Genomic DNA, 16,123 nt, shown 5'->3' on the forward strand with positions numbered 1-16,123 from the left:
ATGTTGTCCAAAATAAGGACTATACTGGACTTTCCCTCTCACCCTACTGAACTCTGTACTGCAATGGACTCACGGACATACATTTACCCATATATATATGTACATTATATATCTTATATTTTACTTTATTTCATATTTATTCTATTTGTTCCTATATTTTCATTTTCTTGGTCAGGAAAATTGCAACATCTGAAAGAAAGAGGAATTTCCCCTCAGGGAAAAATAAAGGAACCCTGGACTGGTCACCAGTCAATCGCAGGGCCAACACACAAAGACAAACAACCACACACTCTTACACTCACACCTAGGGGCAATTTAGAGTAGCCAATTAACCTAATGTGCATGTTTTTGGTATTGTGGGAGGAAGCCGGAGTACCCGGAGAAAACCCACGCAGACACAGGGAGAACATGCAAACTCCACATAGAAGGGCCCAGACCGGGATTTGAATCTGGAACCCTCTTGCTATGAGGCGACAGTGCTAACCACTGCACCACCGTGCCGCCCATGTAAATATCAATCCAATTTATTAAAATTATCAAATCACATATTGGACAGTACAACAAAGGTATACTGAATGTATTAGTATCTACCACAACCTCAGAATACAGCAGAAATCCTTTCAAATTATTTTACAATATATTTTATATAGTTAGATTTTGTATAGCTTTCCTTCTTTTTAAATGGTGGTACTTCATTTTATATAAAATAATAATCATTTTAGTGAACTATGAAAATCACTTTTAAAGTTTCTCATCTTACCATATGCCAAAGTTACATTATTGCTATGTGAACTGCAGCTTTCCTCAGTGGTGCCTTCACGGACACTTTCACTTCCAATAAATCAGAATAGGTTTCACAACAAAGCATTGCATTCAGACATAACATTTTTACTTAATGCAAAAGTTGATGCTGTGAAAGCTAGTGTGAATATACATATATAGTGTGATGGATTTCCTGAACATTTTTTCAAGTTTTTCAGTTTGGTTGTTTCCTGTTTTAATTGTTTTAATATTTTTCTCCTCATGTGTCTTGTTTTGCATTACATTCCCTTTGTCCTATTTTTTCAAGATTTTATGGTCACCATGAAGATCTGCATGTTACTTGTTAGTTTTCCCTCACAAGGTCATGTAGTCTTTGTGCTCCCTTCTGTTTGCCAGTTCATCCCAGTACCATGTGTGTCTAACGTCCCTTTTTCAGGACCTTGTCTGTTTACTGCATTTTTGACTCTAACCTGCTCCATATCAGATTTCTTTGCCTGTGTGGAGTGTCCTCCTTGGTTTTGACCTGCCTCACCATCCCATAAGCCTTGTGTTCATTACCTTTTTGTATTAAATGAATGATTGAACTGCACCAGCTCTATCCCATGTGTCTGATATATATAAGAAGAAACTGTAACAGTGTGACATACAAACCATAAAGGGTCATTTATAATGGTCTGAACAGTCAGCAGTACTTTTCTGTTCTACAAGCTTATTGTTGTTGTTGTTGTTATTGTTGAGCAAACCATTGATGTGATTTGTCTGTCTGATGCACAATGTTAGATTGTCAGATAGTAAAAGATCTTGGTATTCTCTTTGGCCATGTTTTGATAAGGCTGGGAATACTCATGCTGAGCTGAGCTGAGCTGTGACCAACTTGCTTGCATGGAGCAAGCATTCACAGCATGGTGACAGCTCCTTCCATGTCACCACAGTCAGCACCACACCAAGCCACTGAAATATGAATGCACATAACATTAAGAAAACTCAAAGGTGAAGTGAATAACATTGATTATCTTGTTACAATGGCTTCTGGCAGTGCGTGGGAAAAATTAGGCTGCAAATGAACATTTTGTTCTTGAAGATGACGTGTTGAAAGCAAAGAAAATGGGCAAGCATAAAGATCTGAGTAAATTTGACAAGGGCCAAATTGTGGTGGCTAGACAACTGGGTCAGAGCATCTCCAAAACTGCAGCTCTTGGAAGGATGTTCCAGATCTGCTGTGGCCAAGATCCACCATAAGTGGGCCAAGGAAGGTAAACCAGTGAACTGGTGACTGGGTCATGGGCGGCCAAGGCTGACCTTTGTTGTCTGATCCAACAGAAGAGCTACTGTGCATCACAGTTTGTTGCGTATAGGGCTGCGTAGCGCAGGCCAATCAAGGTGACAGTGATGGCCTGCTCTGATGGATCACGTCTTCTTTTTCATCGTGTGCATGGTCGGGTATGTGTGTGTCGCTTATATGGGGAAATCATGGCACCAGAATGCCGTATGGGAAGAAGGCAAGCCAGTTGAGGCAGTGTGATGCTTTGGGCAGTGTTCTGTTGAGAAAATGTTGGGTCGTGCCATTAATGGGGATTTTACTTGGACATGTACCACCTACCTAAACATTGTTGCTGACCAAGTACATCCCTTCATGGAAATGGTATTCCCTAATAGTCGTGGCTTCTTTCAGCAGGATAATGTGCCCTACAACAGCGCAAAAATGGCTCAAGAGTGGTTTGAGGAACACAACAACAAGTTTGAGGTGTTGACGAGGCCAATCAAGAATCTGTGGGATGTACTGGAAAAATAAGTCCAATCCATGGAGGTCTTATCTCACAATTCACAACAGGACATAAAAGATCTGCTTCTGACGTCTCGGTGCCAGATATCGCAGCATTCCCTCAGAGGCCTAGAGAAATCCATGCCTTGATGGATCAAGAGATGTTTTGGTGGCAAAAGGGGGACCTACTTGATATTAGGCAATGGGCAGTGGCAATAATATTATGTCTGGTTGGTGTATATGACTATGGGTCATAACAAATCTGTAATATGTTAGAATTTACTGTAGAATGTATTTTTTAATGGTAATCAAACCTGTATGCAAAATCTTTGTTTATTTCTAAAAGGAGTATTAACTTGGTAGATCTGAAGTATTAGGATGATAATTTTCTTAATGCAGCATGTTGTGCTGGTGGACATGCCTTTCAGGGCTATGTTTGTTAATCTGACACTTTGTGAGATAAGCAATGCACAGTGGTCAACATCAAATCTGTTTTTAGACCAGGAAAAGGAGGGAGGACAATGACATTTTTACCCCCCTTTCCTCCAAGACCTCAACCTGTTCGGTGCTGTTTATGCGTATGTTTGCAAGTGCCAAAAACAGCGCATGAGAGAGAAACGAAAATGAAATGAAATAGGGAAGGGGGGTTGATCGAGATAGCGATAGATAGAAAGGCAAAACTAGAGAGGGGGAAAGAATAATAGAAATAGGGAAAGATTAAGAAAGGGGCTGTTGTGAAGCATGCAGCACTGCAGAGTTCTCCTGCAGAATACGGGGATGGCAGGCAGGAGGATGTGCTGCAGCTATTTTAGGGGAAGCAGTTGAAGACTAACCCTGGGAGATATGAACCATGGTCCTTTGGCATCACCTCATGCTGGATTGGGGCCTGCACTGTGAGGGAAAGCGAGGAAGACAGTGGGAGTCTAAATCATTTTAGAAGGGAGTAGAAGAGTGCAGATCTCTCACAGGCTTGCAGTAAAGATGGCGACTAAGGCACCAAAAGCCAGGATTTATTAATCTCGTATTCTATCTAACTTTACTAGATCATAACATATCAGGTATAGAAAATATTTGCAGATGCTCTGGTTCAAGATGAGACCTAAATTTTCTATAGAAGTCAGCTTCTAAGCTACAACAATAGCTTAAATGTCATGCAACAGATTGGGTGAGCCTGGCCAGAAATCCCTTTGGCAAAACGCTGACACATTATCTGAAATTATCTGAGCTCAAACCTCATTCCATGCAATAACTATGCTGACTTTCCACTCATTGAAGCAAATAGCTTGTACAATAATAACACTATTCTTATAAACACATCCTCTTTTCCCACTCATCCTGTTCTCCACTCTGACAGTGACATAAGTTCACAGGAATGAAGCACCTTTAAGATTGGTATAGGAAAAGCATGAGCGCTTTATAGCACACTCAGCCCCAATTGAAATGCATCTCACCCAAAATCTACATGCATCACTTCTTCAGTGCCAACAAGGCTAAGAGCTAAAGTGCTCAGAGTAATCACTGACAAGCACTGATGTTTGACAATGATAGGAAGAGGTGGATTGCAAATGGAGGTTTAAAAATAGAAGTGCTGCTTGAGCTTCACGCAGCATGCTCAGGGCCTTGAACCTTAAAGATTCTGTCACTGCAATCCCTAAAAATACCAGTCACACTGAAACATATGGTGCTGGAACGCCTAGTTCAACATTCAATACATTCATAATATTACTGCCCAGATGATGAGGTATTCACACACATAATAGGAGTCAGAGGTAGTACATCTTACCACTGAAAAACGTACAACAATGCGCTAAGAACCCACTGTAAACAATTGGTTGCTTATTATTTACAGCCTGCCAGACTCACGTTCTTTAAGATTAAAAGCTACTTAAAACTCTTATTTTAGAGCTCTCCAAAGTATGGGAGTCAAGAACAGATGCAGTTTACATGTTTAACGCTGTTATCTTTGATAGCAGCTGAATTTCTCCAGATACTGAGATAATTTGTCATGAGAAAATGATTTTATAAGATTTATAACAAGAACATGACAATCAATAAATCAGTCATCATTTAAACAATTCAAATGCTATTCAATTTCCATGACTGTTATTGACAAAAATGAAGAAAGCTAAAATGGACTCAGAAACTGCAAAAAAAAAAAGTCTAAGTAAAAGTAAAGTCTAAAACAACACCAGTATTGTTATATGGTGCTTGTTTCCACACAGTCTTGTTAGACTGAGGTACTTGTAAGGAGCTAAAGGCTAAAGTGTTCGTTATGTCCAGTATGTAAATCTGTGGCAGATTTATCAATAGTGTAAATAGAAATGCTTTAATTGTCCATTCTCTATAGTGTGGAGTCAGGGCACAATGAAACTGTAGGCTCAAATGAGGTGCTCGACCTAAAGCTGATGTGTTACTGTCCAGTATGCTACAGCCAACAGAATTCTCATTGGCATAAGGGGAAGAGACTACCCTCATTGGTAGATGTTTGAATGGTGTAATAAAAAATGTATTAGTGTTGTCTTTTTTTTTTACCAGCATCCAAGCCAACCTGAGAGCCAATAAGCACCTCCTGACCTGCAAAATATTCACTAATTAACCACCCAATCCAGACCTGACCCGGGCACCACTGTCAGAACTGAGGAGTGAGACAAGGCAACATAGCTGAGCACCATGGTGCTCTCCAAGGTGCTGGTCCTGCTGCTGAGTGAACTGAAGTGCTTCCTTCCATTTTGCCTTTCTGTTATTTCTTCCCCATCCACAGCAGCATGAATATTGAGACTAAATAAACAGACTAAATCGTAAAAGTGCACCAATTGCAATTTTCTTGGCCATTCCGATTTCCGCCTTTATTTGAAGTGTGACCTGCGGAAAGCGATTATTGCTGATTTCGATTTTCTTTCTAAGAATTATAATTGACAGCAAACACATACAAAAATCAACTTTTCTTCAATGCAAAATTTTACCTTCATAATAAAAAAAAATTTAAACTTTACAACTTCCTCTCAAAATAAAGCAACTGACAGAGCTACAAATAATTAACTGAAAATGAGCTGTACATCCAACCCAACAATATTTGACTTAACAAAAGCAGGTGCAACAGATTTATACAGCAAAACTTCTTTCATTCTACAGTATGCTTATGACTGCTTGACTTATTTATTTATTTACTGGCTGTGACTTGCACTGGACATTTACAGTCAACTCAAATTCAACTCTGCGTTCACTTCTTCTTCGTTGCACGTTGTTACTCGCTCGCTCTCGCTTCACCACTCGCTCACTCACATACGTACTGCTTTATTTCTTAAGCTACTCTGGCAACACTATCCTCAACTGTGGAGAACGGCTGATCAAACAGGGTCGTGAATTTCATCATAACCGCTTCGGTCTTTTCAATGCTCATTTCGAGGAAAGACAGGAGAGACTGCTGGCTTGTGTCTGGCACTGAGCTCTAGCTAGCTTTAGCTTTAGCCACTTTTCCTAACTTGTTAAAGAACTGAAAGACTTTAAGAACTTGCAAGTCTTAAAGTTTTAAAGTCACTGCCTGCGCACAATGGACGTAAAATGGACCAGCTTGGGGAGACTATTTGACCAGCTTCCGGTCCCGGCTGAGAACACAAAACCTGCCGATTCAGGTCCCTGGCCAGTCGATCAGTGCATTTCTATTTTATTTTCGAACAGCAGCAAAAGAGGTGATACTTCATTAAACACATGAACTCTGTGTATGTTTGAGAGAGAGAGAGAGAAGCAGAGAGAAAGTGGAAAAGAAGGTCAAAGGTGGACTACTGCACGCAATCTTTCTTCAAGTTATCAGTAGTTTACACACTAGCTAACTTGAACCTGAACTCACCTGATCCACATGTGGATCCCACAGGTCTGTATGTTCCTAGAGCATAAATCAGTTGTGAAGTCACTATGCATGGCACTGCTGATTTCTGATCAACGTAAGTAAGAAGAGGAAAGAACTTTTTGTTTCATTATCAGGTTGATTATCGCATTACCTCAAAAAACAAGGATGCTTTTCCCAGAAATAACAAGATAAGTTAACCGTTATCAAAAGAAAATGAGCTGTGTTATCACAAAATAATGGAATAATTAATTCTTGTTTTCAAGATAAGACGACCGTTCTCTGCTGCCGTATAAAATGTCTGTGTACTAATACAATTTGATGAGGTGGATACTAGGGCATCTGAAGTTTTGCAATAACTTTTCCTTCATGTCTGCACCCATGAATGTGGACCTCAGTCTTGTTTTTAACCCCTATACATTTATACATGATACTGATTTCAATGAAGTACAGAGAAAGTTCTTGCTTCTGTTCTTGATATGATCACACATGTAATTAATCATATGATTACTTGAGAATGCAGACGCGGTCACACCAGACCATCCCCCCATTCGGTTCTTTGGTTAACAAGGTGAGGTCACGAAATGATTTGCTTCACGCAGAGTCTAATCATTGAGAACTTTGACACATGAAATCATGGCACTCTCACCTGTGCAGCCAGTTTGAGAGAGGGGGGTGTGACTGACCTCTCATTCAGATTATTCGTTGTTTATATTAAGTTAAGTTTATCGAGCTGAACTGAAAAATAACACAAGAAGCAGAGAAGGAGGGATCCTGCTTAGCTGCAGTAAGTGCAAGGACAGCAAAAGAGGTAAATGACAATGAAGTATCTGATGTGATGTTGTATAATGCACATCTTTGAGGATCACTGTTGTTAGTCCGCTGGCGATGCTAGCTCCTGTAGTTTATGTTTTCATTCAAGCCCTGATTGTTTTCTCTTCCCTCTGCTTTTTCCAACACCACACCAGTCAAGTTCAACAAGCCTACTCTGACTTTAAGACAGTGTAGCTTTACTCACATACATCTACAGATCCTTTGATTCTGTACATCCATGCTACAGTCAATCTGAAGACTGGACAGCCTGTATGAACTGCTTTTTGCCAAGCAGAGGTGGGAACATTTCCTGTAGAGATGTGGATGACATCAGCAGTCAGTAAAGGGACAGGGACTCCCCAGAGTCCTGGTGCACTGACCCTGCCACTTCTTTACTGTTCTATGTCTCTCCATCAAAGGACCTCTATTTCACCGAGCATTTCACCAAGCAAATCTCCTTGGCTTCAGCAACCTTGACTGGCTTGTCAGCATAGCACTCATATGTTTTGCTCCCAACCTCTTGCCCTCCATGTGAACTTTAATCTCCTTGGAGACATTTAAAATTTGAAGATAGTGGAGAATGTAGGATGAGGCTACACTGGGCCACCGTGACAGGAACATAGGCAGGATGGAGAGGGTGGCTGCCACTGCCTGACTGCTGAGAGTCGCCACCTAGCTCAAATCTATATGTATGCAAATATTCATTGCAACGGCTGTCCTCTAGCTGCTATTATCAAGCAACAAAATGCAGTCATCTTTTTCCCAATAAGCAGTTTGACGACACATAGCATGGAGCAAGCAAGCTGTCAGTTTTACCGGTTTCTTCTCATATTGACCTCCACCTAACTGTGTCTTCTCTTCTTCCTCAGTCTGCGGTCGGTCTCAAATTCAAAAGTGTAATTTCACAACACAAAAAGAAAACACAATGATTGCTATCCCCATTTCTATTTCTATTCCGATTCCTATTTATTAGAAACAGTTCTTCCCAGCAGCACCTCATACATAGCTCAGGATGCTCTGATCACGATTTTTTGGTACCATTCACTGATCCAAATGTTGTTTCTTTACTTAATTATCTTCAATAGTCATTATATGTGACATACTGAAAACACTGTTAAAAGTTGAAAAATAAATAATTGCATTTATTATGCTTGAAGAAATGAGTTTAAAACAACATGAAAAATGATCAGTTATTTTAAATTCCCAGTGTTGCTGTAACATTTCACAATCTTCATATTTTCCGCATGCCTTGTACAGAAGAGCCTGGGGTGACAGCTATAGAAAGAGCATGAGAAGATGCAAAACATTTTCTGTAAACTGGTTGGCTAAGGTCTCTGTCAGGTTGCCAGGACATCATTTGAGCTCTGCAGTCTTCTGTGATGTTTCTGCGGCACACACAGAAACTGTCTTGCGTGTCTATCTGATTGGCTTCTCAGATATTCCTTTACAGCTGATCAAATTATTTCCCGCCACTACAAAATCCTCACACAGTGTGCCTTAGATATATTGAAAATAATTTTTTTGGTTGGACATCTCTAAATACATAAACTCCAAATCATCATCTGACCACAGTTTTATTTGAGCCCCATTAGAGTCAGTTTAAAAAACATTTGCTTTTTGCCACATCTCTGACCAGAACAATTTGGTAGAACTACCAAGCAAGTCAGCTGTGTCATACCCAACATAACTGACTGTTCACTGGCTGCAACTGATGAAAGTGCTGTGGGTCAGAACTGATGTGGCAGCAAGACACTAGAAACAGCAAAGGCGTGATAGACATAAAGAGATAAAGGGGAAAAAAGGCAGACAAGGAAGCCTGAGGCCTTTTGGGAGAGACAGAGCAAAGGGAAGGCGAAGTCAAACAGAACAAGAGCAACACTGACGAAACTGAGCTAATGTGCCGTGACCAAGTGGGTGGGGTGTGTGTGTGTGTGGGGGGGGGGGGTTACGGGACCATATCTGGTGTGTCTGTTACCACAGCAACTAGCATCATCATATGCTGTCTGATGAAGTGTCTCGACAAATGCTTGAGCTGCCAAGTGAAGGCAATAATACTCTTAGTTTCAGTAGGAGAGTCCCGCGAGTTTTTACACTTGTGTGGATTCTTCATTTTACACACAAGTGTTTGTCTAGTGCCCTTCTCCAGAGACACTATCTGTGACAGAGTATGCAGTGTTTCGTTTCAGGGACAACTTTGTCAGTCCACCAGGAGGCTAGTTAGACACCACAAATAATGAACATCGGTGTCAAGTATACTGGATCTGTGACCACACTGTGAAAAAGGACATTTATGCCCAGAAAAAAATGTTTATCTTCTGAAAACAGTGAACAGTATGAATGATGTATACCAAAAGTACTCACCGTTGACAGTTAGATGCACCCAGCTGCCATTGTGGAAGGTGTCATACTGCTGCTCCAGCATCAGCACCTTACACTCATACCAGCCCTGGTCGTCTGAACGCACATTCTCTATCCGCAGGGAGGACTTGCCGTGCAGACTGGCCCGGCCTGGTTGACAGAGATGGAGATGAGGTGACAGCAGAAAGGGACACAGAGAGGTGAGAGGGATTGAATTTAATGATGGAAAAGAAGGGAGAGCGGGAACGGGTGAGAGGGGAAGAGAGAAGAGAAACGGCAGATGAATAAAGGGTTCAGATATAAATATGCACTAGAGTTCACTGGTGTTTCGCTGTAACATCACAGTCTATAAGACCTGTTTCTAAACACAGTCACTGCTCATGTGCAACACAACATCAAAGTGGGATAGCAACTGCAGCTGTTTATGCGCAGTGAAATCTGTCACTAAAGTCTCAGTGATGTCCTCATCTCCATGTGTATGGCGGCCTATTTTGGAGATGCACTGAGGCAAGGACAGGTCATTAGTTCCTTTGAGGAGTGGGAAGTGGCCAGCTTGACAACAGAAGAGCCTCAGGGTGACACAGGAGTCACAGGCCGTCAGAACAGATATCGGTTTTTGACTTGGTGAGTACAGAGTCAGGCTGCATTTTACACTGCATTATACTTTTACAGATCAAAAGCTGAAAGAGTGGGGGATTGATGATGTTGCTCCCAGCAATCTGGCAACTGAATCATAACAGATGGTAACTGGCAATAAGGGCTATACAAAGGGCTTTCACGGAGCACAGGACAGCTCAAACCGTGAGCATTATCAAAGCCTGGCTAGCCCTCATTAATCCCCACACTCGGCCACCTCCTCTCCACTTGGTGGGTATTCTTCCAGACTAATTTTTGTTTGGCTTCCTAAATCCCCTCTGTAGCATGACACACCAAGTAAATATATCAGTTGCAATGGCAGCTGTCTCTGTGAGTTAAGGTAGACAGTCAAAGTGATGTTTGTTCTCTAGCCTCTGTGTGCGTTTGTGTGGATGTGTGTGTGTGTGTCCTGGTTAGGCTATTTTTATATCAGATTATATTTGTCCAGCTTCCAACCATGTCTGTCTCTTCTCTGGTCGACTGGAAGGAGCTGAGAATGTTACTGAGTGGTGAGGTACGTATCTGACATACTGTATACAGTTTCCGTCACTATACGCTACTGTGTTTGTTCTTTCACTACCTGTCCTTTGATTCCACTTCCATTTCTCTTTGTCAGAGGGTAAACAATATGTCCAAACAATACTCAATGTCCTTTTGGACTTGATGTATTCAGGCATAAAATTTAATGAACAAGAAATCATGCATGAGAGTGTCAGTATAAACTGACAACATAGCGGTTCTTAATTCTCACTTTGCCCAAAGCAAAACTGGAAGAACCCTGTGAAGGTTAACATAATTTAAATTTTACATTTAAAAAGAGCAAAAAAGTACAGTAATGAAAGAAAAGTACATTTTAAAGTTGACTGATAATCTGTGATAACAGTGTATTCATCGCACATGATGTAAAACTTTGTCGTTGTGTAGACTCTCACATTTGATTTGATTTGGCTGATTAGAGCTGGAGCCAGGTGGACAGTTGGGTTCAGCTGGGGACATTCACGTGACTAAAGTCAAGTGGACTAACATGGATGACAGAGGTGTGCTGTCCTGCCCTAACAGATATATCAAATGGGAGTGAAGAAGAAAGATCCTGAGCATTGTAAACCTTAAGCAGGTTCTAAGAATGCCATTTGTAACTTAATGCACCTGTGGTCTATAAATCTCAAATCAACTTAAACTGATGGTACCTGCCTTGGGATTTCCCCTCATATAATAGCACAAAGCATGGTTTAGTGAGGAATAGTTGCGGACCAAAAGGGAAAATCAAACTTTTTGCAAGATGAGATCACAGTGACAGTAGAGAATATTGAAGCCAGGCAAATAGTGGGTTGGCAGACAAAGTCAAATGCACAGCTTGGCAATATGTTATACGCTGCAGTGAACGTGGAGGGGCAGAAAGACACAGCTGTTGCTATGAAAAAGAAAACGATTCAATATGAAAAGACGGAATTGTGCAGAGTGTCCAAAAATAATGACTGTAGGTCTGCTAATTCTTCACAGTTAACTGATATTTCTATCAAACTGTTCAGAGAGCTCACCACAGGCCTGTGTGTCCAGAACTTCACTGCCTCTACATACACTCTTTAGATATAAGATCATTTCCATGTCAAAGTGAGGTCTTGTAAATAACTACGTCTATGTGGTTTTCTGCCTAAGTCATACTTAAGATCAGAAATGGCTGTAAGTCTGTCCCTGCTTGGCTGCTAGCAGTGTGTTTAATGTCTGTGTGCTTGAATCTGACAAAGTAATTTGACATTTGCAGTATAAAAAAGTATTCTGACAAAAATTAATTTGCTGTTCTTATCTGTTCAGAGTTCATTATCTTCATATCCAAACCATGTATTTGTTTTTGTTTAGGATTTCATCTTGTCAGTCACAGATTTCCTGTTAAATTACAGCATTTGTACTTCATCTCTCTACAAAACAAAGATTTGTCCTGTAAATTAAGTGGTTCAGGTTGGTTAACAAAAAGCAGATGCACGTACAGTATGTGCTGTATGACTTCAGATCAGCAGCAATCATTAATGAGCAAATTGTGACTGCTTTTTAAGAAATGCATATTGCATTAGGTGGCTTTCTGTTTGTTCTGTTCACTGAAGCTCTATATATTTTCACCCATGTCAAGCCATTCTGGAAAACATATGAGTTTCACTCTTGTTTTCGCATCAGTAAGTCATCACGTGTGACAGGCTATACTCAAGCTAAAAGATATCGCCGCAAAGATGTTTTAAGGTAAGTAAATACAGGTTGGACAAAAAAATGGTTCAGGACCCTTTGAGCACAGCAGGCAGGATGCTGAGTGAATAAAAACAGCACTTTTTTTTAATAACTAAGAGATGTGTTCATTCCCTACCAAATAAACTAGCGAAAAAGATTCCATAGTTTGGAACTGGATTCAGAGTCAGTACAATTCAATTGAACTCCATCCCTTCTTGTTAGCACGATTAATTTATTGTTGGATTTGGTCTTTAGGGATTGTTGACGATAAGAAAAATAAAGACATTATCCTTTAAACTTGTAATGTGATTTGATGATTCCTGTGTTCAGAAACAAGGATTCCCACTCTGTTATAAACATACAAAAGGAAAAAATCACCTTGAAAATATTGTAATTTTATACTTTTATAATTTTATACTTTATAATATTCACCCACCAGTAAACAACACCTCCTAAACCTCCCACCATATAATATCCTCTTCCATACCTTTTCCTTCATCTACTATTGTGTGAATCCTAATTGAGTACTTGACGATGGGTCTCATTACAGAAACTTCCATAGTCTGAAGTCTTATCTCAGTTTAAGGATTTTTGGTATCAGAGAAACATTTTTGCCAACTGCATCTTGTCTTACAATAGGAATGCAGCCGGAGAAAAAATAAAGAATTTCAAATTTCAACAACATTGTCCAGCTCTTTAGAGTTATACAAGGAGGCATTCTTATCCTTTACAGCAAGTTAACTCGCCAGCAACAAGTGGAGTGAGAGAGATGTTGATATTTACGTTCTAATCAAGAATACAGGCAGTCTCATGTTCTGAACAGAGACAGTAGCGTGAAACAATGAGTGCCCATTAGGATAAGTCATGAGTTTAAGAATTGCTTCTGCAATAGGAAGGTAGGGTTTGTCCATGTCTTTTGGAAATTCTTCTGTACTTGATTTGATCTGATACATAATGACTGCTCAACTTCAACTAATAAGAAGATCTCTGAGTACATTTTTTATAAGCACTTCTGAGCATGAAGCTTAACAGAAATATGTACAAATGTCATTTCAATCCACAATGAAAAATACAATGTCCACTTTGTTCTTTTGTCCGTCTGCACAGTAAAATAGAGGATTTGTTTCTCATAAAGTGTTACTCTACATGCCACAGATGCACAGGACATCAGAACAGGCTGACTACATTATGGCAGCAGTTTACAGGAATCCCCACTTGTCTGTTTGGAAGAAAATAAAGCTGTCATGCAGATGGCTAGTATATTCTCATCAAAATCGTCCTTGTACCAGCCTTTTAGATTTGAAGAATGGATGATGTCATCACTGTGCAATCTAGTCCTTGCAGAATATCTTTTGGATCTATAGCAGGGAAGGAGAAGCCTACACAGAGTCCCATTCACTGCCATGGCACTCACAAGTCTTTCTTATTTACACTGACTATCTCTTGTGCCAATTAGATCTATACTTTTTCTTTTCTAATCTGACGAGCAGTGGCAGTGTGTCAGCAGAGGTATTTTCCTGTTAAATCTGTAATAACACACAATTTATTGGCAGGGTTGCTTCTCAGGCACACACAAACGCTTTGGGGAGGAGCCCAATTTGTCACAGGTCAACAATCTTCTGTAACCTTTGACTGTGTATCACAAGTCATAACCACCAAGAGAGATGTGGGACATTCAGCAGTAACTGTGTCAGCATGGTTGCCAGATAGGTTAAGGTGTTGAGATACTTCAGTCTGGAACAACCAACCTACCAACCACAAACTACAGCATTCTAGTATCACACAGGTTTTTACCAACACACAAACTGCCAGGAAGCTTTAGTTGGGCAATCACAGCTGTAATGCTTATACATAAGCTCCTGCAATTTGCAAATGTTCCTGCTGGTGTCCTTTGTACCTATAATGTAAAACCAAGAGGTTTTAATGGTCCACACCTAACTTTATTTGCCTCCTACTTGCCCATACTGTACATGTAAATACTGCACATTTTCACATTTTTAATTTTATTATTTTTATAAGCTTTCTATTTTACAATATTCAATTTTTACTTACCTATTTTTTGGTAGCAGGGACATAAAGAATTTCACTGCACATTGTACTGTGTATGATTGTGTGTGTGACAAATAAACCTATCTTGTATCTTGTATCTCTTATATCTACTTATGGCAGTTGTATGCACTCAACTTAAAGGACTGCAAGTGTGAGCAAAAAGAACGTTTTCAGTAGTGACGATGGTGCTCGGCAGTCACACCTCACAGAGCTTCAAAGTACTGTCTCACCAGTTCATGTGTTTTAGGATGCAGAAGTGTTTTATTTTAAAATTGAAACAAGCAGAAAAATGGCACTTAGAGCTTTAGGCAAATTTTACAGTTAAGGAAGAGCTATTAACTGAGATGGGACTCACTAAAATACTTTGGTAGCATTTAAAATAACACTCCACGCTTTCTATGGCCTTGTTTTGTATTTGTTCTTCAACAACTGCTTTCAGCAGCGATTATGTAATTATTACACACAAAGCCCATTGTGAGTAAACTTCATGGAAGTCAAAAGCAATCTTCTCTACTGTGAAAATTAAGGAAAGCAAAACCCCACAACAGTAATTAATCAGTTCAAACAGCATCCGGCTACTTCTTCTTGCAAGGAATACGTCCCTATTCAATCTAACATGTCAAGATACATGAGAGCTTTTTGTACATGTGACTGAAATGAGAGAAGAGAAAGGGATTTCACTTAAAGACTGTACAACTAGAGGTCGATAGGTAGTGGATGGTGACAAGAAAAGGCTAACAGCCAAGATTTAAGAACCAGTGAACCAGATAACAGAAACACTGACTCATGTATTCCGTTCATAAGCTTCTTCTCACTCCCAGGAACTCAGCCATCCATGTCTGGCAAGTGTCTTGCTGCAAGCTCCACTGCTAGCCAAAAAAATGAAAATATTGGCAAGAAGCACACAGCAAGTTCTGTGCAGGTAACTAGTCAATATATAGGAAACAACCATAATGATGCCAAAATGACTGTGGTGGTATGGATGAGATAAATGAAGACACAGCTGTGGTTACATTAGCTGTGGAATTGGAAATGATGATGTTGGTGATGATCACGGAAATAATGATGGTAGACCTTTGAAAACTGTTGCTGAGGTGAGGGCACAATGTTTTTGGTATTCACTTTTGTCACTAATCATTGATCAAAATGTCATGGATCAACCAGGCAAAATGAACACAGCCATGTTATTTATTAAAGGTGGTGAAGTTATTTGTGATTGTTATCCAGAACAGGTGCCACCCAGCACAGAACAGAAATATTTTTAATTATGCCAAAGCATGCAGAGCATCTCTTTGTATTTTATATGCACTGTGTCACTACATACACCATACATATAAATATAACAATGTTCTGTTACATACATCATTATGCGTAAGCTTTAAAACCTAGAAGATATATTGGTTAGTGTTAAAGAATCAATTAAAAAAAAATCTAATCTACTGCCTGTAACAGATGAGCATGTAGATTTCATAAGAGATCATAATTCTCTTAACTCTCTGTTTAATTTAAGTTGGATAACACAGTGTATAACTTCCCATCCTGAACTGTGTCCATGCAGTAATTTTAAAAGTGAAAAGAACAGCATCCCTAAGGCAGCAGAAGCAGCAGTCAGCAAGACATATGTTTACATAAGTCCAGCTGTTCCTCCACTCTTGCTCATTTCAGTCAGTCAGCCCCACTTC

The 16,123-nt window shown here is 39.9% G+C and overlaps 1 protein-coding gene across 3 annotated transcripts in view; it reads right to left on the minus strand.

Annotated features, from left to right (window-relative positions):
• Positions 1-16,123, minus strand: part of LOC124070318 (protein turtle homolog B-like) — a 119,085-nt gene that overhangs the window by 72,595 nt on the left and 30,367 nt on the right. For all 3 annotated transcript variants that reach the window (XM_046410122.1, XM_046410123.1, XM_046410121.1), the window contains exon 3: positions 9,543-9,689. In XM_046410122.1, the coding sequence (XP_046266078.1) occupies positions 9,543-9,689 (147 nt within the window). The remainder of the gene's footprint in view (positions 1-9,542; positions 9,690-16,123) is intronic.

This window comes from Scatophagus argus, chromosome 14, assembly GCF_020382885.2.
Source record: "Scatophagus argus isolate fScaArg1 chromosome 14, fScaArg1.pri, whole genome shotgun sequence".
Classification (NCBI taxonomy): Eukaryota; Metazoa; Chordata; class Actinopteri; family Scatophagidae; genus Scatophagus; species Scatophagus argus.